At 33.4% G+C, this 25832-nt stretch overlaps 1 protein-coding gene across 1 annotated transcript; it reads right to left on the reverse strand.

The window, feature by feature from the left end:
* Nucleotides 1–18989: 18989 nt before the first annotated feature.
* On the reverse strand, nt 18990–22886 carry LOC107899507 (vacuolar protein-sorting-associated protein 37 homolog 1). The gene is made up of 7 exons (XM_016825239.2): nt 22427–22886; nt 21127–21351; nt 20768–20855; nt 19783–19822; nt 19642–19688; nt 19426–19546; nt 18990–19339 (listed from the first exon to the last, which is right to left on the reverse strand). Exons 1-7 carry the CDS (start codon nt 22438–22440, stop codon nt 19182–19184), a joined length of 693 nt encoding a protein of 230 aa, XP_016680728.1. The 5' UTR covers nt 22441–22886; the 3' UTR covers nt 18990–19181.
* Nucleotides 22887–25832: the final 2946 nt, after the last annotated feature.

Raw genomic sequence — 25832 nt, forward strand, 5'->3', positions numbered from 1 at the left:
TAGTGTGTTTATTCATGACATAGGTAAATTCATCCATAGCATGAGTAAATTACTCACATATAAGTAAGTCCTTTAACTCATCAATCCTTTTATATCATCATATTACATCTCAATTATAAACTTACCGTTTCATTACCTTTTCTTACTCGTATCATTTGCATAATACAAGACATAAGCATAAATATCAACCAATTACACAAGCTTGACACAAGCCTAAATATGATCATCAATATACAAGTTAGTGCAATTATACATAACTCTTTTGGGATCAACCACATGATAAGTCATTTTATAAGAAAATATATCTTTTGATTCATACAACCTTTTCATGCACATAAGCATATTTCCATTTGGACACTTACCATTCTAATGTATATCATTAAAATTAAGCATGACATAATCTGACCATAAGCTTGGCACAAGCCTAAGCATCATGTTAGTGCATTAACACATAATTCACTTGAATTAACATGAGGTAAGCTAGATGTACATGAACATACTACTTTTGAATTCATCATTTTCATGAACATAGATATACTTTCATTGAACATTTTCATTTCAATCCTTTTCATAGATTCATGTCATAGTTTATTTGAACACTTATCATTCCTTTCCTTTTGATGCTCGTTGAATCATTTAGAATAACATCGAATACGCGGGAAAGCTCACACAAAGTGTACTAAACATATAACCTTTTCTTTTCCTTTACATCGTTGCTCACTCGAGTTGTGAAATGGGTTTGCTCACACAAGTTGGTGGTCGAAATGTAAGCTATGCGATGCTGCTTACACAAGCTGTTGAGTATCAGCAACAAATGCCGGACCTTAGACATTGGTAGGACATTCAGGACCAGCACCCGAAACATGGTAACCCTAATGACATGTCATTTGTATCTTACGTATTCCTAAGGTTCAAACGGAACTCGATAATCGTAGTAACATCACTGGATTTCCACATTTGATTTCATGGCAAACAATACATGAATATATAATTCGATATAACATTAAAATATTATCCAATTATACGAACTTTCCTAGCTAATTTGTAGCAATGACTAAGTATAGGGGCTATTTAAAAATTTTATCTTCTCTTCGATTTTCCACTCATACTCGATCTAAATTAATAATTTCATTCAATTCATTAATTTAGACAATAAAACCAATTTATTTTATGAAATTTAGTTCTTTTTAACATTTTTACAAAATTACCCTCAACTTTCCATTTTTATTCAATTTAGTCCCTATGTCCTAATCATGCAAATAAACCAATTTTATTGAAAATCCATACTAGCTAAATATTAATAACATCCATTACAGCCCACATGTGTAACAATTTCACACCAAGTCCTTAAATTATTATTACTTTAGCAATTTAATCCCCTAAATATTTAAATCATAAAAATTACTTAACAAAATACTTATAAATAACAAATAATAATTCAAATTCATCATTCAACATTTAAAATCATAAATATTCATCAATGGCAACATTCAAAATCTCTAACAGTTTCAAAAATAAAGATGCGGGCTAGCTGAACCTAGTTGCAACGATCTCAAAAACATAAAAAAAATATTGGAAATGGGTGAAAAATGGCTTACCATGCAAGGATATAACCATAGAAGAACCTTGAAGCATTTTCATGGAGTATTCGATTTGTTTAAAGAAGAAATGAAGAAGAGAAATAGTCATTTTCACCTTTTATTTTAATTTTATTACTTATTTTTAATTATAAACTTTTAATTTAAATAACTAAAATCACTCATTCACCGTTCATCATAATAGAATACGGCATAATTGCCATTTAAATCCCTTCAATAATTCTATTTGACTCATTTAGTTAATAAAATTCAACTTTTCCAACTTTTACAATTTATTCTTTTTCAATTAATTAACTATCTAAACATTAAAATTTTTTAATGAAACTTTAATAAAACCTTAGTAACAGTCCATAAATATTTATAAAAATATTTACGGCTTAGTCTATAGAAATGAGGTCCCGATACCTCATTTTCTAAAACAACTTTAGGGTATTACCGCTTGAACCTAATTATTCATTCAAATAGCATAAATTGTCAATTCAAAATTTATTATAATACCATAATTGACTTGTAAATATTAAATAATAATATTTAAAAATTTACTCGTCGGATTTGTGGCCCCAAAATGATTATTTCTAACACCATTGAAAAATGAGCTGTTACATCGTTTTTTCTCTACAAAACTCAACCCATCTTGTCAAAATTATTTCTTCAGAACCCATCCCCCCAAAACTATTTTTCAGAACCCATCATGTACAAATTATATTTTTGTAACCTTTAAACCTTAAAAAATAAAAAAACCCTAAACCTAAATTTCATAAACCCTAACCCTTACACTAACCCTAATTGGCACTAGGAAAACATGAGCAAAAGCGTGCCCATGTGGATGCTTTTTAGTAAAATGCTTCCACATCAGCACGTTTTACATTACATCAGAGAAAAAAATGATGAGTTGGACTCGCTTTTCTGCATTTCCCTTGAAAACGACACCAACTTAGTGCATTTTTGTAAAATTGGACCATTCCTGTTAATTTTGAAAAAATCAGCCCATTTCAATATTTTTTTTGGAAATGGACCTTTTCTGATCAATTGGTCCAATATCTCTAAAATTTTGCATCAATACCATAATTCCAAATGTAAAATGCCATGTGTCATGTTATGAGTGGTTATTGATGCCGCATTCATTTCATAACAGAATGGGTGATTTATTTGTAAAAAATTCTTGAGGTGTCGTACTATTCAATGGGGGTTAGTGTGAGTGATAAATGGGTATAATATTAAAATTTCTTGGTTTCAGGAAATTTTTAATTTTTTCCTCTAAAAAAATTTATTAGAGTTAGGTTATGTTATAGTATAAATTAACTTACCGAGTTAACCTCTCTTGTTTGATTATTAAAATGATGAAAACATTATGAGTATGTTCTAGATTTGTTTATGCTAATGAATACTTGTTATTTTATTTTGTTATAATGTACTTTGTCCAAAATTTTGGTTCTTAATTTTTAGATATGTTGTAATTTTGATTTCTAAATTTGTGAGTTTATAAAGATTGAGGATTATAATTTTTGCATAGGTTTTTATTAGTTTTATTTTGTAGAATTAGAATACCATGTGAGCCACAAACGTTATATAATCTCAAATTTTTGGTGGAATCCAAAATCGTGTTGCGGACACATAACCTAAATTGGATGAAGATAAATGAAGTGATGAACGAGGAAGTTGGCATTGTGAATAGTGATTAGACTTGTGGTAACAATAGAGGCAACGCAATGAGTCCTATTTGCAAGGATGGCCTATCCTCGTGTGAGGATGCATGAGGCATCGCTTCTTAGAGTACGTGCAACATGTGGAAGTGCTCGAGCCTCATGCCTTGGCACAGGTACATAATGATACAGTCGTAAACCAACTAAAAATTTGACAAAGGCAAGTGCACCTATCAATTAATAGTATAGCTATTGTGAGCAAAGGTATCGTTCCTACGAGAACTAAAAGTACTAGTAATTACCGTCTTTCTATTATTTAACTGACAAATTGGAGTGATTGATTAAAACTAAAATTAACTAAAGAACATGAAAAAGAATAAACCAAGAAAATAAACGATTAACAACCAAGAAGTGAGACAATACCCAAGAAAGAATCCACCTAGACTTCATCTGTCATTATCAATTTATATATGCAACTTCTTGACTTAGTACCTTGATCCATAGAAATCCCTAAATTATATGCTAATACCTCTCTTTAAGATTAAGAGCAACTGACTCTAAGTTGATTGATTGAATTTTTTTCTAACTAAAACCCATATTGTCTCATTAACTCGATCTATAAATCCACCTATTAGATTTAACTCTAATTAGGTAGATTTATGTCGTCCTATTTCTAGGATTGCTTGCAACTCCAGTCAATCACGCTTGATCTACTCTTAAGTAGGGTCTATTCTTCCTCTGATTTAAGCACATCAAACATGGATTAATATTTTAGAAATATGAAGCCAAGAATTAAGCACACATAATTTAGAACAAGATCCAAGCATTTATTACGTAAAAGTAGAAATCAAATAACAGAATCCATCCTAGGGTTCATCTACTTAGGTATTTAGAAAATGAGTTCATGCTAGCAAATAAAAACATCCAAAATAACCACAAGAAACAAATAAACTCATGATAATCTCTAAAGAAATCAAAAGGGAATCTTCAATTTTGATGGAAATCTGATTTAGTATCCACTTTAATGGTGCTTTTTGAATTGTTTTCTTGAAAATTCTATGACAATTCACTCCCATCTTCTTATTTTTGTCATATATAGGTCTTAAAATGCCCGAAAAACCTAAAAAAAGTGCTTTCACGTAGGTTTGGAGTGTGATTCACAATTTCCACATAGTCTGTCACATGGCCGTGTGGCAACTTGTGTGGCTCACACGGCTGTGTCCAGCTCGTATGGAATGGCCTAGCTTGTGTGGCTCCTAAAACTTGCTTTGGTTTCTCGATTTTCACTTCTTTTGCTACCAAATGCTCTTCTAAGTATAGAAATATGAATTTAAAGGATTAGAAACATATAATTCACCATTTTAAATCGAATAATCATCCAAAAATGCACTAAAATTGATGCTAAAATATGTTACTTTTGGCATTTATCATGTAGCATCATAGAATGATCAAGCATTGTATCCAAGCCATACGAGTAGCAAGAGGCAATAGCTACATAAGTAGTTGGTTTGTGGCTAGCATGACCTGCCATAAAATGCGAGGTGTGCATATGAGACGCTCATATGTGTGCATAAAGTGCACGGTGATGTTAGGAACCACCGACAGATGTTGGACAAGGTGGTGCTGAATATGGTGCATCGGTGGCTAGCTGGCAGGAGTTGGTTAGCGATAATCATGCAATGATAGTGAATTTTAGTTCACGAGGTTTTTCTTTTGGTTCAATTTTTGGTTATCAGGTTGTTTTAAGGCATGACTTAAGATATCTGACTTTTACTTAGAAGGCCTAGAGAGTGTTTTGGAAAAAAAATATTATAGCCTTAAAATAAATTATTTTATTAGATGGAACCGTTAAATTTTTTGCTGGTTAGAGTATTTAATTTTTTACTATGATTATGATACTTATGAATATAATGAGTAATTGAATAGTGATACATAGAGAAACATGTCCATGCATATATGATAAACATGTTATATAGTTTAGGAAAAATATTACGTGTACTTATTTGAGTATTTAATCATTTATGCTTGAAACGTTAAAATATTGAGTCGGAAAAGGTCTTTAAAAAGATATGGCCTCTATCAATAGTCTCTATGTAATAGTATAACAATATTTTGAGTTAGTTTTCCCCGAAACGCAGCCTATGATAAGTGTTATCATGTGGGTTCATGGGAAGAATTTCTTTAAAAGGACAACTAGTCATATTTATTACTCAGTGAGATTATTCTATGGTTACTCGTAAAATAGTACATATAATGAAGGATGTTGATTTGATTGTTATACATTCGAGATTATTTTGGTTAAATAACTTTGTACAAAGCTTTAAAATTAGAATAATGATCAAACGTAAAATGATTATTAATGTGTATTGTCTAATGTGTTTAGATTTATATATTAATTGGGTGGAAATCCATATTCTTATTAATTGTTTAAGATACCCATGGTAACTTAATTTAATGGGTATAAAAATTATATTTGTAACGGACTCACAATTTTTCAAGGTTGAATTTAAGATTCATGTATCATGATTAATGCATATTGGATGTAGAATTTTTAAAAATATATATTTGTTTATTACAAAGATAATGAGTGGAAGAAAAAAAATTATTTTACAGTTCAAAAATGACACAAACTCGATTAATTAATATCTTAATTTAAAATAAATTGAATGGAAACAATTATAAGTACGGAAAAGGAACTTGTGGGATTTATATATTTTGATATATTGAAAGTTTGAGTTCAATTGGTAATAAGATCGAAAGCTGATTTATTGGGTATATGACTTTTGTATGATATGACTTTACTTATAATAGTAGAATTCATAGACTGGCAAATAGTAAATGATTTCCTCTCATTGACATTATATAATAGAGGAGAAGTAATGTAGTCACGGGTAATTTGTCTAGGATGAATTATTTAATTACTTTGTGTTAGTAATTGCCTTTTTTCATGAAAGAAAGCGTAATAGATGTCCTAAGATAAAATAGGACCATATGGGGTAAACAAATTTAACCTAAAGAGAGGTAAACGAATTTAACCTAAAGAGATATTTAGAATATCCTATGATGATAAAAACACATGTGACAAGGTCATTGGACATGATATATAATGGGGGAACTTAGCCATAGTATTTTCGTGTTCCATGGCTAAATAATATTGTAATTAATAGATAAAGAATCGAAAATTAATTACATATTATTTTAATCCTAATTAATATATGTGCAATCGGTTCCTCCACTAGCTCGATACAACCCTGATGGTTTGCATTTGAATCAATGGGGTGAATAAATGAAAACAATAAATTAGAGAAATAGATCGCATGTATTGCTATCAACAATTAATGCGATTTCTCGCCATATGCAAGAGATGATTTAGTGATTAAGTTAATTTCTTTGAATTATAATTTAATTGATAATGATTAAAGTTCATAATGGAAATTAAATTAATTAGTTGTAACAATTCGTTTTCTAGTAGTTATGAAAACAACGGTTTCAGAACCCCATATTTCGATGATTGAATCAATAAATATTAAATATTAATATTTACGAGTCTATTATAGAGTTATATTAAGTCGTGGTCTTTAATGATTGAATGCTTAATTAAGCTACAATGACTAGATCGTAAAAATTGTAAAACTTGATTGCTATTGGATTTCGTTTGGTAAAAAGGCCTAATTAGTAAATATTCAAGGATTTATATGGTAATTAGACCCTATTGGATTTAAGTGGACGATTAGTGCTCTTTTTAAATGGTTTTTATGTTAAAAAAATAATAATAATAAAAGAAAATGATGTAAATGATATGTTAAAAGATATTAGATAATAGAAAACAAAAGAAAATTTGGCATGTTCATAATCTTTTCTTCTCTCCAAGACTGAACCACCATTTTTGAAGCTTAGAAAATTCAACCAAGTATGCATCTTGCATGGTAAGCTTGAACCAATCTATTTTTCATAAATTTTATATTTTTGAGATTATTGTAGCTTAATTTAGCTAATCTGGTACCAAATCGTAAAACTACTAAAAGTTTTAAAAGTTACCGATAATGATTCATGGAATTTTTTTTATGTTCAATTGTAGATTTGTAAGCTTAGAAGTGAATAAGGACTAAAATGTTATAATGCCAAAATTAACATGAAACTGTATGTAATTTTTATTTTTATAGGGTTAAGGAAGGATGAAAATGAAAATGGATTGAAAAATAAAGCTTAAATTTGAAAGATGTAATAGTTTCAGTTTTAGGGACTAAATTGAATAAAATATAAAAATTTAGGGACATTTTATAAAATGAAATTAATAGGTCATATGCATGTATGTGAGTGATATAAGATATATGAAATTGATATATTGAACTTAATTATTATTTAGATAAAGAATTGGAACAATCGATTGATAAATGAGGAAAAAGAACAATTGTTGAATAGTCCCTACGACCCAACTCGATAAATGATCATACTAGGTAAGTTCATGGGGTATAATTATGTATTTATATGTATTAAATGTTGTTGAATGGTGAATATAAATAATTATTCAAAATTTTATAATATTTATAATTTAGTACGAAAGGTGAGAAACGAATTAAGGATCTGATCGTAAAGTTTTGTATACTTGATCATTATAGTTCTTGTGGAATGTTACATGATTGTGATCTGGTTATGATATATGTTTTCAAACATGGAAATGTTTCAGTATTGCGGATATCCCGAATTCCGTATAAATGCTCGTTTGAATGTAGTAAACGATAAGGATACGATTGGCATCCCAATAGGTTAATTGCGTGTTTGTACTAATTTGCACTTCGGTGTCCCTGCTTGCATTTATGTGCCCTTGTATGCACTTTTGTGCCTCTATTCAGCACTACGGTACTACCTGATGTATTTATCCTAGTATCTGAGTTACTATTGCTATAGTTCATTGGGCTATCGAAATTTGAACATGATGGAGTAATGATATAATGGTATATGATGTTCCTATATGATTGTTTAGATTGAATAACATGTTTAACATTGAATTGCTCAGTGACCTTGTTTATGCTGAACTCACCAGTTTCTTGTGAAATATATTGTCAGGGTATAATATTACATTATTTGTTTTATTACATATATTTGATTCAAGGTGAGTTTATACGTATGTTTTTAACCTTTGAACTTACTAAGCTATTTAAAGCTTATTTTGTTTCATTTCCTGTTTTCTGTAGTTGACATTTTATGGAACAAGTCTATTGGATCAACTTCAAAGCTCACATTATCAAGCTTCAGTCTTGAAAGATCTTTGAATCGTTTTAGATATAAGTTATGTGGCATGTATATAAGTTTTGTCGTGATCATATGTTTTTGAGTTCAAGTGATAATGTTGTAAAGATTATGAAATGGTTATTATGTAATGTTGGTGTTGAAAGTTTATATGGTATACTTGGTTGACATGAATGGTATATGTATGTCTCTAGTTGATGTGTGCTTAATATTAAATCTTGAATGAGTTTGAAATTTGGTGATGTTTGGATGAAATGTTGAGGCATATGTGTTAAAGGATAGTTGTAATGTTTGAAACCTAAATGGTCAAGTTTTGTTTGTGTAATGGTAAATCTAGACAAATCTATTTTGTTGATAGGTGAGATTGTAACATAAGTAATATGCTTTTGTAATGAAGAGAATATTTGATAATGTATATCTTGTTTGTGATGGTGCCAAAATGGCATATTGGTTAGGCACTTTTAGGATGTATCGTAATATGTTTTGGCTTGGTTATGAAGTGTTTTGAGCAAGGTTTCATGATGTTATTATGCATTTTTGGAAGCACTTTAATGTTTGGTTTGATCCAATTACATAAAGAGCATGTTTTTATGTCACACAGTTGACCACATGGTCGTGTGTTATACACGGGTTGATGACACAGCTATGTTGCCACTGAAAAAATAGGATGCATTTTGATTACACAGTCTCCGATTGTCACATGGGTTGGCAACACGCCCATGTGACTACTACAGGCTTGGTATGTCAGGTTACACGGTCACAATTAGTTACATGGCCCAGTCACACGACTGTGTGATTTTTGTTGAATTTTTCACTTTGGTCCACACAACCGTGTGACTCAATGCTACACAGTTTCAACCTGTCACACGACCTGGCTACACAATCGTGTGACCCCTGTTTTGCACTTTTTCCCTTCTTTTGTGAAAAGTTTCAAATTTGTCCTTGTTTGATTTTGAGTTGATTTTAGAGATTTTATAAGCTTAATTTAATCTCAATCTTGTATGCAAAGCATGAATCGTATGAATGTATGAGAATTAAATATTTTTTAATCAATTTTTTATTTAAAATCGGATGTTACTGTTCTATTAATTACTGTAGCATCTCGTAACCCGATTCTGGCGACGAAGATGAGTGAGGGTGTTACATTAGTCATCGTAGTTTTGTTGAACAAAATAATTAAATTTATTAACTTATATGTTTTAGTGTGATAAAGTCATCATGATTTTAATGGAATTAAATTGGGGTGAAAAATCATTTAATTATGTGAATTAATTAAATTTATTTTAATTAATTAATATTTTGAGAATATAAAATTAGTCATTAGGTATGAGATGGTTAAAAGTCTGATAACACATATAATTGCATTCTATATAAGAGGAAGGATAGAGCGGGTGACAACCCTAGTTCCTAGAGTAGGGGTGTCGTTGCCCATAACCTATCCCTGTAAGAGATAGGTGTATTTTTTTATTAAAATATTATTATTTTATATCTTTTTGTTCAACCAAGATTTTATATTTTTTTCTATAAATAAAGACGATGAATTAAGTCAAACACACACTATTCTAAGCACTGATACTCTTGTCAAAATTTTGTGAAATTTATTTTTTCAAATAGGAACAACTATTTAATGGTGCATTCCATTGTTATTTAACAATGGAGTGATATTTTTTTTATTTTGGGTGACTAAATTAACAAAAATAATTTTAGAGTGATTAAAATTAGAATGATCATATTTAAAGTGACCAATAAGGTAGTTTATCCAAATTTATGTTAAGAATAAACAAAATCAAGATTAAAAAAATGCTAAAAGTTTTAGTGGAGAGAAAATAACAAAGCTAATATAAATATTAGAACAAATTCTACAATTATAACATGTTGAATTTTTAAAAATTAAAGCTACATTTTCATTGACACATTTCAACAAACATTAAATAAGCATACTATTCTATTACAATAAAACATAATCATTTGGAACATTGCAACATTTACATACAAACACAATTGTCATCGACGAACAAATATTTTAGCAAACGTCGTTCAACTATAAATTATAACAGCAAGAATACTTTAAGCGTTGGCTTTACTCATGATCTACATGTATAGCTTCTAAAGTAACGAAAAAGAAAAAGCAAAAAGTTCATTTATCAAATAAAGAAACTAGATTATACACCAAATTTACAATTTTAATCCATTCACCCCTCTTTAATTCAACTTCAATTATGAAAAGTACTTTTTTCAGTTGTAGTAGGGCAATTTATCATTAAAAGCTTTTTTTTTTAAATTTACTGAAATGGGCCTGGTATTTTATTATTCACTGGAATGGGCCCTTTTTCCCTAAAGCGCGTTCACGTCAGCGCAAAGTCAGGGGACGTGTCAGTAAATCGCGTCCACGTCAATGCGCTTTGCTGACGTGGCAACAAATTGCGTCCACGTAAGAGCGATTTGTGTCCACGTCAGCAAAGCGCGCTGACGTGGACGCGATTTGATGCCATGTAGCGCTCCCCTAGGGACGTGATTTCCCCGCGTGTGAACAGTGCAACGGTCATTTTTTTGACCGTTGCCCCCCCAACGGTAAAAAAAATCTATAAAGACCCCCACCCTTTATTTTTTTTCACAAACTAATCATCTCTCAATTATTTTCTCAATTTCCTCTCAATTACCTCTCAATTTGCTCTCAAATTCCTCTTAAATTTCTCTTAAATCCTATTTTTAAATAATTTTAAAAAAAATATTTTTTTAAATTTTTTTAAATCGAAAAAATTTGTACGATTTCAGCAATGGCTGGAGAATTGACTCGTTTTGATAAGCAGCACATATCCGTCGAACAAATGAAAATGGTAAGTGTTAAATTTAATTTTTAAAAATTATTTAAGATTTTTTTATTTATGCATTTTTAGATAATTATTAATTTATTATTTGTTATAAAAGTCTGTAGATCGGATATTGAAATGCTATATCCGGAATATGCATGCTCCTCCATCACCGTTGGTAGAGAACTACCTGTGGGAAGCGAGTTTTTGGCACGTGGCGACGGTAGGCCGGGGATGCAAGTTGGACCTGAAACTTATTAGTGCGTTGATCGAGAGGTGGAGACCCGAGACGCACACATTCCATCTTCCATATGGAGAGTGCACTATCACTTTGGAAGATGTCAGTCTGCAATTGGGATTGCCGATGGACGGGTACCCAGTCACCGGGTCTGTCCAATCTAGCGATTGGGGAGCGGTATGCTATGAGCTTTTGGGCGCTATTCCGGAGAAAATGGAAGGAGGTCGGATCGAGATGGGCTGGTTACAAGACACATTTCCGGATCCGGATGATGATTCAACCGAAGTAGAAAGAATCCAATATGCTCGGGCATACATTTTTCAGATAATTGAAGGTTATCTAATGCGGAACTTGTCATGGAACCACGTACATCTAATATGGTTGCTAAAACTCGTTGATTTTAGAGTAGTTGGTAAATTGAGTTGGGGGTTTGTCGTCTTAGAAATATTATATCGGGAGATGTGCGGGGCGACGCGACCGAGTAAAGCAAAAATCGGAGGTTGCCTGTCACTACTGCAGTCATGGGCACGGTTTCGCTTTCCATTTCTACGTCATCGAGTGGACCACCCATATACATTCTCACTCATAACGAGGTAAATTTTATATTAGATTTTACAATTATTATGTAGATTTTTAAAAATAATAGTATGCTAAAACTTTATTTAATTAGGCGGAACCATCCAGCAAGTCATGCTCGATTACCTACCTCTCTTGAAGATATACTACTTCTATTAGACCAACAGTCGGAAGCACATGTAAGTATTAAATAAAATTGATATTTCTATCATTCGCTAGTCGATTGGTATTTAGTATTTAGTATTTAGTATTATGTATATAACTAATATTTCTATCATGTTCATATAGTTTCAATGGACACCATACAAGGATCCGGCAATTCGGGCAGTAATTCTGGATGAGTTCTTCGAAAATCCAAACACTTGGCACGCGAAAGTCGTGCTGATCAACTACGCGACCGTGGAGATGCACCAGTCAGACAGAGTGTTTCGACAATTTGGATGTAGGCAACCGATTCTCGTGGCACCTGAGGTGTTTGATGATCACCATAAAATCGACTTACGGCAACTGCATACGGATTGGCCGAGATTCTGGTCCCACTACATCGAAATGTGGGAAGATCGGTATGAGTATATACCTACTATGGAACCGATCATCGTTCCGGAGTTAGCGTGCAGCCGGAATACATGCCATGGTTTAGGATCCATGGCAAGCCGTATTTACTATTGGCAGAGGAGAGGCAGCGGTAATTACGTGTCCAAAGGGAAAGACGTGAGCCTTTAAATCTAAGACGAAAGGACGATGATGCTGGCCCATAAACGAGGCCCAGACATTCACCCGACCCATCATCAGCGGCCATTCAATCACCAGGCCCAACGAGAGCATTGAAACAGTCACCCGACCCAGCAGTTCAACAGACGATACCCACGGCACAGCCTTTTCAGATGATGCCAGGTGCGTTTTCTAGCCTTTTTATGTATCTTAACCCTTATATGTTTCCTTTTCTGAGTCCTATGGCAAGTTGGATTCAATGGCCCAGTTCAGCTCCATTTCCTGTTACGTCGAGTGGACCGTCGATGTATAGGCCAGTGGGGCACGAGGGATTGCAAGAGGGGCCGTCGGGGAGCTCTTCTTTTTACCAATCCCCACCACCGTATGGGTTTCAAACACCGTCGTCGTTGGTGATGCAAACACCTCCACATTCACTATTCTATCAAGGGGGTTCATCGTCCCAACTCCGACAACCAGATGCCCTACTGGAGGAACCAGAATCCCTACCGGAGGAACCACAACCGTTGCCGGAAGCTGGACAAAGGAGGAATCCAGCGCGTAACCATCGACGGCCGACATGTGGCATTGAATCTGGCGGGCACAGAGATTGATTTGTATTTTAATATATTTGTACAAAAATTTTGAATATTTTGATATTATTTGATGTAATAAAATAGAAATTTTTTTGAGTTATTACTTAAAAACCCTATACTAATTTATTAAAATTTTATAAATTTATAAATTATAATTAAATGCATAATTTAATTGACAAATCCTAAACCCTTAACTTAAAAACCCTAAACCCTAACCCTTAACTTAAAAACCCTAAACCCTTAACTTAAAAACCCTAACCCTAACCCTAACCCTTGACTGGTACTAACAATTAATAATTTGATATAATTTGATAACTTTACTAACAATTAATACAATTATCAATTAATAATTGAAAAAATATAATTTTTTTACAATTACATTTAACTATTACGATCAGGGCATGATCAACTTGTATGGCCTGGATTCCTACACCATCCGCACAACTTCTGTTGACTGGCTGTTTCCCGAATATTCATATTGTTACGTATTCTAGTCGAGCAAGGTCGAACCTTTTGTTTGCAACGCAATTCTCTATCCGGTAACAGCTTAAAAGAAGCAAGAGATACGGATGGCCACTTACGTTCATTTAGGACCGATGGGAAAATGTGTCTCTAGATGTTGTACATGTTTTCTAATTTATACACTTTGTCCACATAGCTCATCGGATCTAGATGGAGATTCTAACAAGCTGCAATAACATGAGCGCATTGATAACGAAGTGCATCAAACATCCCATAGTCGCAAGTCCTGTTTCGCAAGTGTACACGATATTGCCCGCCAACAACACCTTGGTGCGATCTGTCAAACTCTGTCATGCGAAACCATAAGTTGTCTCGATCGTGACACACTATGTGCATGGTGTTCGCTCGCGCCTTGGCCTTGTTAATTTCTTGTTCTACCTTACTGCACCATACATGGCCTCCCTGCATCTGGCCTGCTTAACTCGCTGCTCGCTTTGGAAATAGCGCCGCCAAACGAAAATATGTCTCTCGTACAACTGATATTATCGGTAGATGGCGCATTCCTTTTAGAACAAAATTTATGCATTCAGCCAGGTTTGAGGTCATATGACCATATCGTAGGCTGCCGTCGTATTCTTCTGCCCACTGTTCGAAACGTATGTTACAAAGGTAGTCCATCCCTTCTCCATTAATTGAACTTAAAATTGCCAACATCTCGTGAAAACAATCTTTATTTATTTCATACCCTGCCAAAATAAGTGCATAGCGAATATTACATACCACTTTTTCATTTACAACTAATTCAAATTGACAAATGAAATAACACAGATAGAGACTAAATACCCATGTTGGTCACTTGTTGACGTTCGCTCTTAGATGGATATTACCTATAGTAGTTTGAAGCAACGTGCCTTAGGAAATATTGATAGTGTGTGCGCTGCCATAAACTTCCCTGTTGATCAAATGCAACTAGTATACCTGAACCCCAATCTAAAATAATACAGATATCAGGTTGGGGGCACACATGCCTTCTTAACCTAGAGAGAAAGAAATCACAGTCATCAGACGACTCCCCCGGTGTTATTGTAAGCGCAATTGGAAGAATTCTCCCACCGCCATCCTATGCCACTGCAAGCAATAGCCGATGAGTATACCTACCAAACATAAAGGTACTGTCAATTTGTACCAATGGATTGCAGTATGGAAATGCATCTCGGCATTACTTAAAGGTCCAAAACAGGCATTTGAACACTTGGCATCCACGTAGCAATCGGTCGTTGTAGTACGCATGTTCCGTTTCAAGGTCTGTGATGGCACCTGGGACATATCTCTTTAGCACTTGACACCACTGTCATATTTCATTATATGAAGCATCCCACCCACTATTCATCTTCTCCAACGCCTTTTGCTTAGCTATCCAAGCCTTGCGATAAGAGGGCATGTACCCCATTTGGCTACAAATATTGGCAATTAAGACTGGTACAGAAGTCCTGGGATCTGCCTTCACCGTGGGTAGTATCAAGCTAGCTACCATAGTTGAATCCATCTTGGGATGATCTTGTGAAACACTTATAAACGGAGTACATTAAATAATGCAACATTACATAATAATAGTATTATTCAGAAACCGTCAATACTGTACCTACAGCACATGTATGTAGACCTTTGTACTTTTTAATCTCCCACAACCCTGTCCTTTTCCTTAACAAGGCGTAGATTTTCCATGAACATGTGCCGTCTTGCACCGCACACTTCGCCTCAAACTTATCAGATTTGGATTTAACGACGTGGTAGTTAACACCGTTTTTGATGCCATGTTGTTTCAAAGCACCAATAAAACTATCCTTGTTGGTAAACTGATTACCAACTTCAAACTCATCTAAATCTAGCCCTGAACTTGTACGATCACACAACCGGTGTGGTAGATCTGGAAACTCCAACGCATCATCTGCAGACAGATCGACATTATACATGTGGACTGGAGGTGAGTATGCTCTGAATCGTGGATTTTCTTCTTCATCTGAACTCCTTTCAGCATCTTCAGGTTCTGTTGGAATAGGCTCCGGTTCAAAAAATAAGCCAACTTTTGCACCATCAGGCTTGGGTTCTCGAGGTGGATTCACATCGAACTCATCTTCTAACCCACAATCATCTGCAGCGTACGAGGTCCCCTTACCGGTGGACGTCGTAGGGAGTACATCATCCCTTCTTCTGGGCATTTCATAACGTCCCCAATTTGATGTAGATTGCCAACCACTAGAACTTGATGCCATTCCCCAGTACGTATTTCCAGCATCAAACATCGAGCCACCAACGTAAATGTCCCATCCACCGACAGAGTGTCTTGTAGGGGATCTGCATTCCATACCGCTACCAAACATGGGTTGTTCCGTGTTTTGTAACCTGCCAATCGAGTGTCAGCTAGGGGTCGTATATACATCTCGAACACCGGTCGTAAGTACATCATTTGGCAATGTAAATTGTACATATAACTCAATATAAGGTGTTCCACTAGCAAGATGAGTCTGCACCATTGCCTCCAAGCTACGAGCACCTTTTATGTCGAATGAGTCATATATCACCGGATCAACAGAAGAACAAAATCGATACGTAATAGACAGAACTTTCATTGGCGTTGTTCCGAAAATTTTACGCCTAATTCTTTTACGAAGTTTTGTCAAATCTATGTTCTGGTTAAAAACCAGTCGCACCGTATTCCGACAAAAAAACAACACCATTCTCGGTGTGGCAAACCTCACCATCATAGTAAATAATAGCACTAATACGTTCACTCATATTTGAAACTCTAACCTTCTTAGCCTCTTTAAATTGTTTCTGATGTAACTTATACATTCTGAGAACATTTTTTGCCTCATTTATAGCCTCAGCCCAAACATACTACTGTAGCAAAAGCGCGTCCACGTGGGCACGATTTCAAAAATTCTTCTGATAAAGCATCCTGCTTGAAGCGTTTTTATACTATTTGCTCAGAAACGTCAACTCGAAATTATTTTTTCCAGGACCTGCTGTAGCAAAAGCGCGTTCACGAGGGCACGGTTTCACAAATTCTTCTCATAAAGCATCATGCTTGAAGCGTTTTTTATACTATTTGCTCAGAAATGTCAACTCGAAATTATTTTTTCCAGAACCTACTATAGCAAAAGCGCGTCCACGAGGGCGCGATTTGACATATTCTTCTCAAAAAGCATCCTGCTTTGATTTTATCTTAGAAACCCATAAACACGAAACGTAATCCAATTTTAAATAAATTATAATTAATTTACTTTTTTATCCAAAACTCTAAAAATCCTAAAAACTCTAAACCCTAACCCTAAAAACCAAAAACCTAACGTGGAAAAAACGGGTCCCCATGGGCACGCTACGTGGCAGCAAATCGCGTCCACGTCAGCGCGCTTTGATGACGTGGCAACAAATCGTGTCCACGTCAGCGCGATTTCTGTGCACGTCAGCAAAGCGCGCTAACGTGGACACGATTTGCTAACACGTCCCCTGACTTCTCACTGACGTGGATGCACTTTAGGGGAAAAGGGCTCATTCCAGTAAATAATAAAATACCGAGCCTATTTTGGTAAATTTTAAAAAAATGGCTTTTTTTTGGTATTTTGCCTGTTGTAGTAGCTATTTTTAATGTTTTATCATGTATTTTCTTCTAATGATTTTGAGGCAACTTTTAATGTTTATTCTGTAATAGTTTTTACTTCTTTTATTTTTATTTTAATTATTAAATATTAATAATCTATCTGTCATTAAATAGTTTTACACTATTCTCTATTTTTTTGTACGATTAATATTTTTGCGATTTTCAGTTGAATTTATCAATATTATATTTATTATGCATGTAAATTTTTAAACCGATTCAATATGTCTATAGAATATTTTATATAATAATATTTAATGAAAGGTTAAAAGTGATAGTTCTTATTGAGATGTTTGAATTTGAACTCTTATTCATCATTATAATCTTAAAATAAAATTAAAAAAAGGGTAAAAGTAAAAGAACTTACCAAGTCCATGTGAAATAAATAAAATATATATAAAACTTAGGAAAAGCATGCATATCAAGAAATACGTCAAGCTAAAAAGGTAACTATAGAAATCTACAGATAGAAATGACGCTCCCTTTGAATGCAAAAACATCCATGGTGAGATGGAATATTGAAAGCATTGCACTATTTTCATGTTTGAGAGTTTCATGATGTGGTGTGGTTAAAAATTCTCACCACAGATTTTCCATTGGAGCTAAAAGTATCAGTAGGAAAAAGAAGCCCCTCCAGTGAAGATTTTTCCGTCTATAACATTGCTCTATTTTTAAGGGTTTGACTTGTTTCCAAGATAAAAGATTTGATGATTGGGCCTTCATTAAAAGTGGTATAAAAAATTTTAATAAATGATTTTGTTATTATATAAACTTTATTTTTATATAATAATTTAATAAATGTATAAATTGTATTATCACAAGTATAATTTTAATTATTATTTAATATAAACAGTTTTAAATAATTAAAATTTTAATATACATATAATTTTTATAGTTTTATATATTATATTACAAACTAATGCTCTTAATAGTCAATTCCCACCTTACCGCTTTTATTATATTTAAATTCGAACACATTAGTTTTAACTTCACCACTTGCAACGCTAACTACCCATAATGCCCGAACACAGGCTTCCTAAAATGGCTGAAATTGACAAGTTCTGTAGTCACCACTCACATGACGACTTTCTATCTTATTCCTGTAAAAATTGACCTATTTCATTAAATAATTTTACAGATAACTTATCTCTTCATATAAATTTTCCTGTCACCCTTCAACAAGCTGAGCATGATAGCACACTGTCCTTATCCCACGCCGCTCACTTCAAAACAATGTCAATGCCACAGGTTACAACTACCTGAAACCTTACGCTAGCGGTAAAACGGAGGTTAAAGTAACTGATCGGACGCAGAGGACAGTAACTAATCCATATACAGAAAACGAAAACATTAACATACTTCCGTATACAAATCCATGTATAAATATTTACATCTACTAGATAACCATGCCTTTCTTCTCAACATAGCTGAGAACAAGAACAATGCAGAATAATCAAATCAAACACAACAAAACCACAAAGGATTTAATTGATACGAAAAAGTTTATAGGTTTACTTTGGACTTTTGGCCTAAAACAAAGCGAGAATGTATTAACTTTTCGTTTCACCAACAACAGCCAACATAACCTCCTCTCAAATCTTAAGGTATACAAATCAACAAACATCTCCACCTGTTTCCATCATCAGATAGATGTTTTAGCCGCAAGGTGGATGAGAGCACGGCGGTGGTAACTGGTCCGGAGCTTCTTGTACTTCTGCACGAAAGTCCCCAGATCTATCTCCTTCTCAAGGAGTTGCCTGTTCACCATTTCTGATTCCTTATCTGTCTCATTCATTGCATCTACAAAGAGGAAGGAAACCACCCTATTTTATTCTATTATCAATGATTTTGAGCCGAAGCCTTTGGGTATTTTCACTAACATTTACCTTGAAGCCTGTTGATAAATGATGCTGGGGAGTAGAACTTCAGGATCTCTTCTTTCTGCCTCTCAAGATCATTTAGTTTTTCCAAAGCTGCGGCAAGCTCTGTTGTCCAGATAATCCTGCACTGTTTTCACAAAGGGAACAAAAAGTTTTACAATTGATTTTCTAATAAGATCAATCAATGGCAAAGACGAATATAAAATATTCTGGATATCTGACCTGGTTTCTTAGCTCCATTATTTGTGGTTCTTTATCCAAATTGTTCCCTGTTTATTAAGGTAATAAAAATCAGCATGAAGCACATTTCTATCCATGAAGCTTCTGAAACTATCATAATTATCAAAGATTCATAGAACTCACTTGCAAGCTGCAAAGTCTCCTTCCGAAGTTCATCTCTTATCTGATTAAAGTCATAAAAACAAAGTAAGAAGTGAAAGAAATATGAAATATGTGGTAATGACAAACAAGGTTTTCTCAATGCATGCTTCTGTACCCGGATACAATGGCATTCATACACATCAAATTACTAAAAGAGCAACCAGATCATAATACCAACAAGCAACTGGAACAGTGTACAATTAATATGAAAACCGAACCCTGAGAAAGGTTCTAGTCAGTGGAGTTGCGTTGATATTTTAAAGCACACCCGAATGTAAGAAACAAGGGTTAACTAACACAAGATTATGGGTTTAATACTAGTTATTTTTAAACATAAGATTATCTCCAAGACCAACACAACTATGAGAACATATTTGCCTCTCCTTTTTTGTTTTGTTTTTTTTTTTTTTTTGGGGGGGGGGGATTGACTCAATATTTAGAATTGAGCTTCCAACATTATATGGTCGAATTCTGTGCATGGCAGCATATATGCAGATCTTTCAACAACCATTGCGGAATAATCCCTAATAAAGAGGAAAAAGCACCACTAACTTCCACAGAAAAAAACATTATAAGAACCTAGCTCCCTAATGCTATGCACCTGGGGGATTACTATTAAGCTGGTCATCTTGATAGCTCTATAATAGCAGCACAAAAAACCGGCAGTATGAGCCAATAATCTGAATGACCCCTTAACAGTCAAATGTTTCGAGTTTGAGCTCATCCCTTGTCCCCTAAATGTTTTGATTTTAGGATTAGCAATAGGCTATCTCATCAAACTCAGCAGTTAATCAAAACACTAGTTTATGCCATAGACTAAAGCCAGACCATATGATTTGATACTACAGGAGAGATCCACAAACCAAGAACACATGACAAGGCGCAAAGAAAGAAAAACAAAAAGTGCATAGTTCTTCATTTGAAAAGGTGAGATCAAATAAAATAAGCTCAATTTTTTACTACTCACATTGTTTTGGATTTTAACCTGGTCAACTGATAGTAAGAACTGATTGTATGCATCCTTGTCAGACAAAAGCTTCCGTAATTCATCAACACTAAGAAAATAAGACAGTGATTAGGAGTTGCGAGATTTGCTATTAATTAAAACAAGCATTTTTACTTCTGTAAGTACCCAACATTTAAGAAGCCACAAATGCAAATAATAAAAAAGGGAAGATGGATAAAATGAATAAAAGAGCATAATCGATCATTAGTAAAGCACAAAAGCAATAAGGAATAAGAATCTTAAATTTCTTTCATAAAAGGAAATGAAGATTTCCTTGCCAATAGCAAGGTGGACAGGAGTGCAACAACCAGACATCTAACCTTTTGTCCTTTAAAAGAGCAATGATTCCTGCAGCTTCAGAGGGTGAAACTTGTGAGGGAGAATGTGGCCTTTCTGAAGGCCTCTGTAAGTTGAAGCTGTTAGATGCACTGCTACCTGGCGTTGAAGGCCGGGAAGAATTTGTGGAGCTAACACCAGGAGGAGGATACCAAGAATGTGAAGAATCCTCTTGTGGATGTGGCTGAGCTTGTTGCTCCTGTGAACCCCTGCATCATGATCAAAATTTTAGTGCAACCAAATATAAATGTCACAAAGCATGTGAGTGAAAAATATAAAAAACTCCAGCTGAAGTTAGAAATATTGCTATCAAGTTTTAACTTTTGATCATTACTGCACAAGTACAACTATAACACAACTTTAGCGGCTTCACAGCATTTAGAAATGTCAATTTCTCATTTGGCAGTGCTATTGCAGCAACTAGAAAAACGTCGGTTCAAGTCCACTAAAGATTGTATTTTCCTCTGATTTAAGGGTTTGGGGATTTTGAGTAGTAGTAGTAGTAGGAATTGTATAAAAAAATGATACAATTTATTGACCATTTGACAGAGTTACCCCTATTGAGATAATCCAACATAAGGCGCATATACTGCCGAAGCATATTAAAACGACAGGGTAATAGCACCAAAAACGCATGAAGCATGTCCACAGTTGCCCTCACATGATGAGCAATTAAGAGATGCTCTATGTAAACCCAACTTCATGAAACATGTCCACACTTTAGACTTGCCCTAACATGATGAGCAATTAAGATGTGCTCATCTGAAATCCAACTTCATGAAAATAGATATTACCGACTAAATCCCACATTTATTCTATTTTATACAACAGCCAAAAGGAGGAAGAAGAACGGACACTTTTGGTTTAGCTGCAGTTTCTGAAACATGTTTATCACTTTAAAAAAATACAATAACCCAGTTTTCCTTTAGCACAAATTTTAGTTTCTTTGATGATCTAACAGCCTCTTAATACGCCCAAAAGGAAGTAAACGGTGATTCTAAAAATACAATATACATTAAAATTCCAAAGAAAAAAGAATTAATAGGAAAAAAAATTCCCAAAATCCAGCAAACCCACAATTATATTAATAAAAAGAAATTCTGAAGAGAGTTCGATCGAAGTCACAAATCCAAGTGAAATTAGTCAAATTCGCAGGCAATTTATATAAGAAACCCCCGCCCCCCCCCCCTCAAAATAAGGCTGAATCGGAAAAAAAACGAAATAATAGAATCCAATAATCCAAATAAATCAAGAGAGATTAAAGAGGTAACAAAGAAAACATACCAGAACCTGAACATTGCTCGCAAGCGGGTGGCTTGTTGATCGTTGGATAATCAATCAACCCAATAAATCGAAACAAAAAAAAACAACCTTAGAGTCGTAGACGAAGAAAAGATTATTTGTTCCTTACAGAGTAAGGAAATATTATTTCGGATTTTTAATTAAAAAGAAACTGAGTCTGAGAGATTATATTTAAGGAGGTCTAAAATCAACGAGAGAAAAGTTTTTTAGTTCTTAAAAAGAAAAAAAAAGAAAAAAAAAAGACAGTTTTAGGTACATTTGGTGGGTTATTATTGGTTTTTGGACACCGATGGCGAAGCATCTGAGTTGAAGAAACTTGTTGAAAAACAATTAATCTTAAAATATGTTATAAATTTAAATTTTATTTTTAGAAATTCTTTTTGGTGAAAATTAATAATAGGACAACAAACACAAGTGGTATGACTTGAATCCAAGTCATAGTGAGGCGAAAACACCCTTAAGCATTAGGTTATCACATTAAATTTTTAATTTTAGAAATTTAATTTATTTAATTTTTAAATTTTAAAATTTAGGTCTAATTCTTAACACCATATTTTTTTATACTAACAAAAAAATAACAATATTAATAACTAAATCTAAATTCGAAAATCTAAAAAATTAAATTCTTAAAAATAAAAATAAAATTTTAAATTTTAAATTTATGAAAATTACAATACCCTATTACTTTTTTAAAACAAAACTTTGGAAAATTCAGACAAAACTTTCTTTTAAGCTTTAATGGGATCGGATCATCATCTTTTGATTTCATTAATGTATAATTTGACTAATATACTAAAAAAGTTCCTTAAGCTAATATAGTTTGTTTAATTCGACTCTTATGTTATTTTTGTAGTTAAATAAGTCCCTAATTTATGATTCTTCTATTTATAGAAGTTCTTAATTTTAATATTCGAGTAAAATTATTTTGAATTTTTAAACTAATTTACATTTTATGCGAATGTGAATTTGATGAGAATAGTTTATTAAATAAAAATAAAATGATATTTTTGAAAATAAAACAAAGTAATGTTTAAAAATTCTTTAGGATGCTTATATACATAATACAATTATTTTTTTTAAATACTTATCACTCTTTTTAAGTTTTATATTAATATTAAAAGTGAATATAATTTCTATTGCATTAAGATAACTCTTCAAAGGGTAAAAATAACTTATGTTATCAATGTGGTATAAAAGATTATTGGCCACATATGTAACATCCCGTTTTCGGTGAAATCGGAACAGTGGTTTTGGGACCACAAATTAGAGTTCGTAAGAAAATTATTTTAATATTATTTCATGATCTGCATTATGATAGGAATATTGTATAGAAAATTTGTTAAGAAAATTTTACCGATTTCATATTTAATTGAGCAAAGGACCAAATTGCATAAAATGCAAAAGTTGAATTCTAGTAGCTAAAAGGTTCAAATAGCTATGGAATTTGAAATTGGAGGTCCTTATATGACAAATAGACCATTAAGAGGATTTAGAAGATAAGTTTGATGATTCATCCATGGAAAATTAAATAAAGAAAAGGACTAAATTGGAAATAGAAATAATTAAAGATGATAAAAACCTAATATCATCTTATATCATCATCTTTCCCAAATCAAAGTACATGGAAACCTTAGCTAAGATAAAAGAACTCAAGCAAGCTTATTTGGCTTAATTGGGTAAGTAATCTTGTCTCGTTTTTAGTATTTTTTTTATATTTCGAAGATCGTAATAGCTTAATTTAGCTATCTCGGGGATTCATTTGCAAAGTTATTAAAGTAATAGGGTTTTTCCATGGATGAATATGCATGAATTATGAAATTTATGGTAGAAAATGAAAGGTTTTTGATAGATAAAAAACTTTTGTAATGTGAACTTTCATGAAATTGTGATTTAGAGACTAAATTGAAAAGATGTAAAATTCATGGAAAAATTCTAATTTTTATGAATTACATGGTCTATAAATGTTACATGTAAAATCAGCTAGGCTTGGAATAAGGATTAAATTGCATGAATTTCATTTTCCGAGCCTAGGGACGAAATCAAAATTAATTAAAAGTATAGGGCAAAATGGTAATTTTGCCTAAGATATGAATTGGATTGTATTGAATATGAATTATATTAAATTGGTGTTAAATTCATTCGTATAGATCCGGATAACTCAAATACGAAGATATATCGAGGAAAAGAAAAAGTATCGGATTAGTAGATTTTTGCGTACACGAACAATTGTCAAGGTAAGTTTGTGTAACTAAATTGTGTATATTTATATGTTTGAATTGGATGTTGTATATGTGAATTGTATAAATGTCATATGTATGAAATTGATCACATATCCGATTATACTTGATAAATATTAAGTCTAAATTCGATAAATGAGATTCGATGGATACAGGGTTCCCGAATTGGTTGTGGTCTTGCATATGTTGCGGACACACCATAGCTCGAAAGAGCGTCCCGTTATTAGCTCTCATGAGCATCCTGATATTTGCCCCTCTCAAGCTTCCCGTTATATAGTTCTTGCGAACTTCTCGTTAATAGCTCTTCAAAGCATCCCGATTGGTTGTGATTTTGCATGTGTTGTAGACACACCACAGCTCTTATGAGCGTCCCGTCATATGGCTCTTCGTGAGCTTACCGATTAAAGGCTCTTTGTGAGCTTCCCGATATGGCTCGCTTGAACTTTCCGATATATGGCTATCCGGAGCTTCTCGTTAATGGATCTTCGGAGCTACATGTTATTGGCTCGCATGAGCTTCCCGTTACATGGCTCACATGAGCTTCCCGTTATATGGCTCGAGAGAGGGCTTCCCGTTATATGGCTCAAGAGAGGGCTTCCTGATTATGTGCTCTAATGAGCACTCCCGAATATGAATTGACGGATTACAAATTCATACAATTCGTGTGCACTACCTGTATATCCATCGATATTTTAAATGATTCAACGGGTAAAGTTCCGAAATGAAATGATATGAATTCAAGATGAATTACTATGAGTAATACTTGAAATATAAAAATATGATATGTAAATGTTTATGGATATTTGAAATGATAAATACATGTATGTGGAAATTGAATATTGATGAGCTCATACATGTTTCTTGATATTCATGTGAATTACATGACTAACATGCTTGATGGGGATATGTGTTTAGGAAATTGACCAAATTACTTTGGATGTATTTTATATGCTTACCTTAAATGTAAATGAATGGTAAGTTAATTTCTCGTTATACGAACTTACTAACCTTTAAAGCTTACTCTGTTTTATTTCCTCTGTTTTATAGTACTCGGAAGCTCGTAAGGGTTGGAAGCTGGTCGGAGCAACATCACACTATCCTTCAGCTCACTTCGGTATAAAATAGTAGAATGTCTTTTGGGTATAATGACA

This window comes from Gossypium hirsutum, chromosome D04 (assembly GCF_007990345.1).
Source record: "Gossypium hirsutum isolate 1008001.06 chromosome D04, Gossypium_hirsutum_v2.1, whole genome shotgun sequence".
NCBI lineage: Eukaryota > Viridiplantae > Streptophyta > Magnoliopsida > Malvales > Malvaceae > Gossypium > Gossypium hirsutum.

Bases quoted from the DNA above. Each gene is read 5' to 3' on its own strand.
- LOC107899507 (XM_016825239.2), bottom strand. The intron at 19,823-20,767 runs GTGAGTAGTAAA...GACTTTAATCAG, and splicing joins AGGTTAAAATCCAAAACAAT to ATAAGAGATGAACTTCGGAA. The intron at 19,340-19,425 runs GTAAATGTTAGT...TCCTCTTTGTAG, and splicing joins ATTTATCAACAGGCTTCAAG to ATGCAATGAATGAGACAGAT.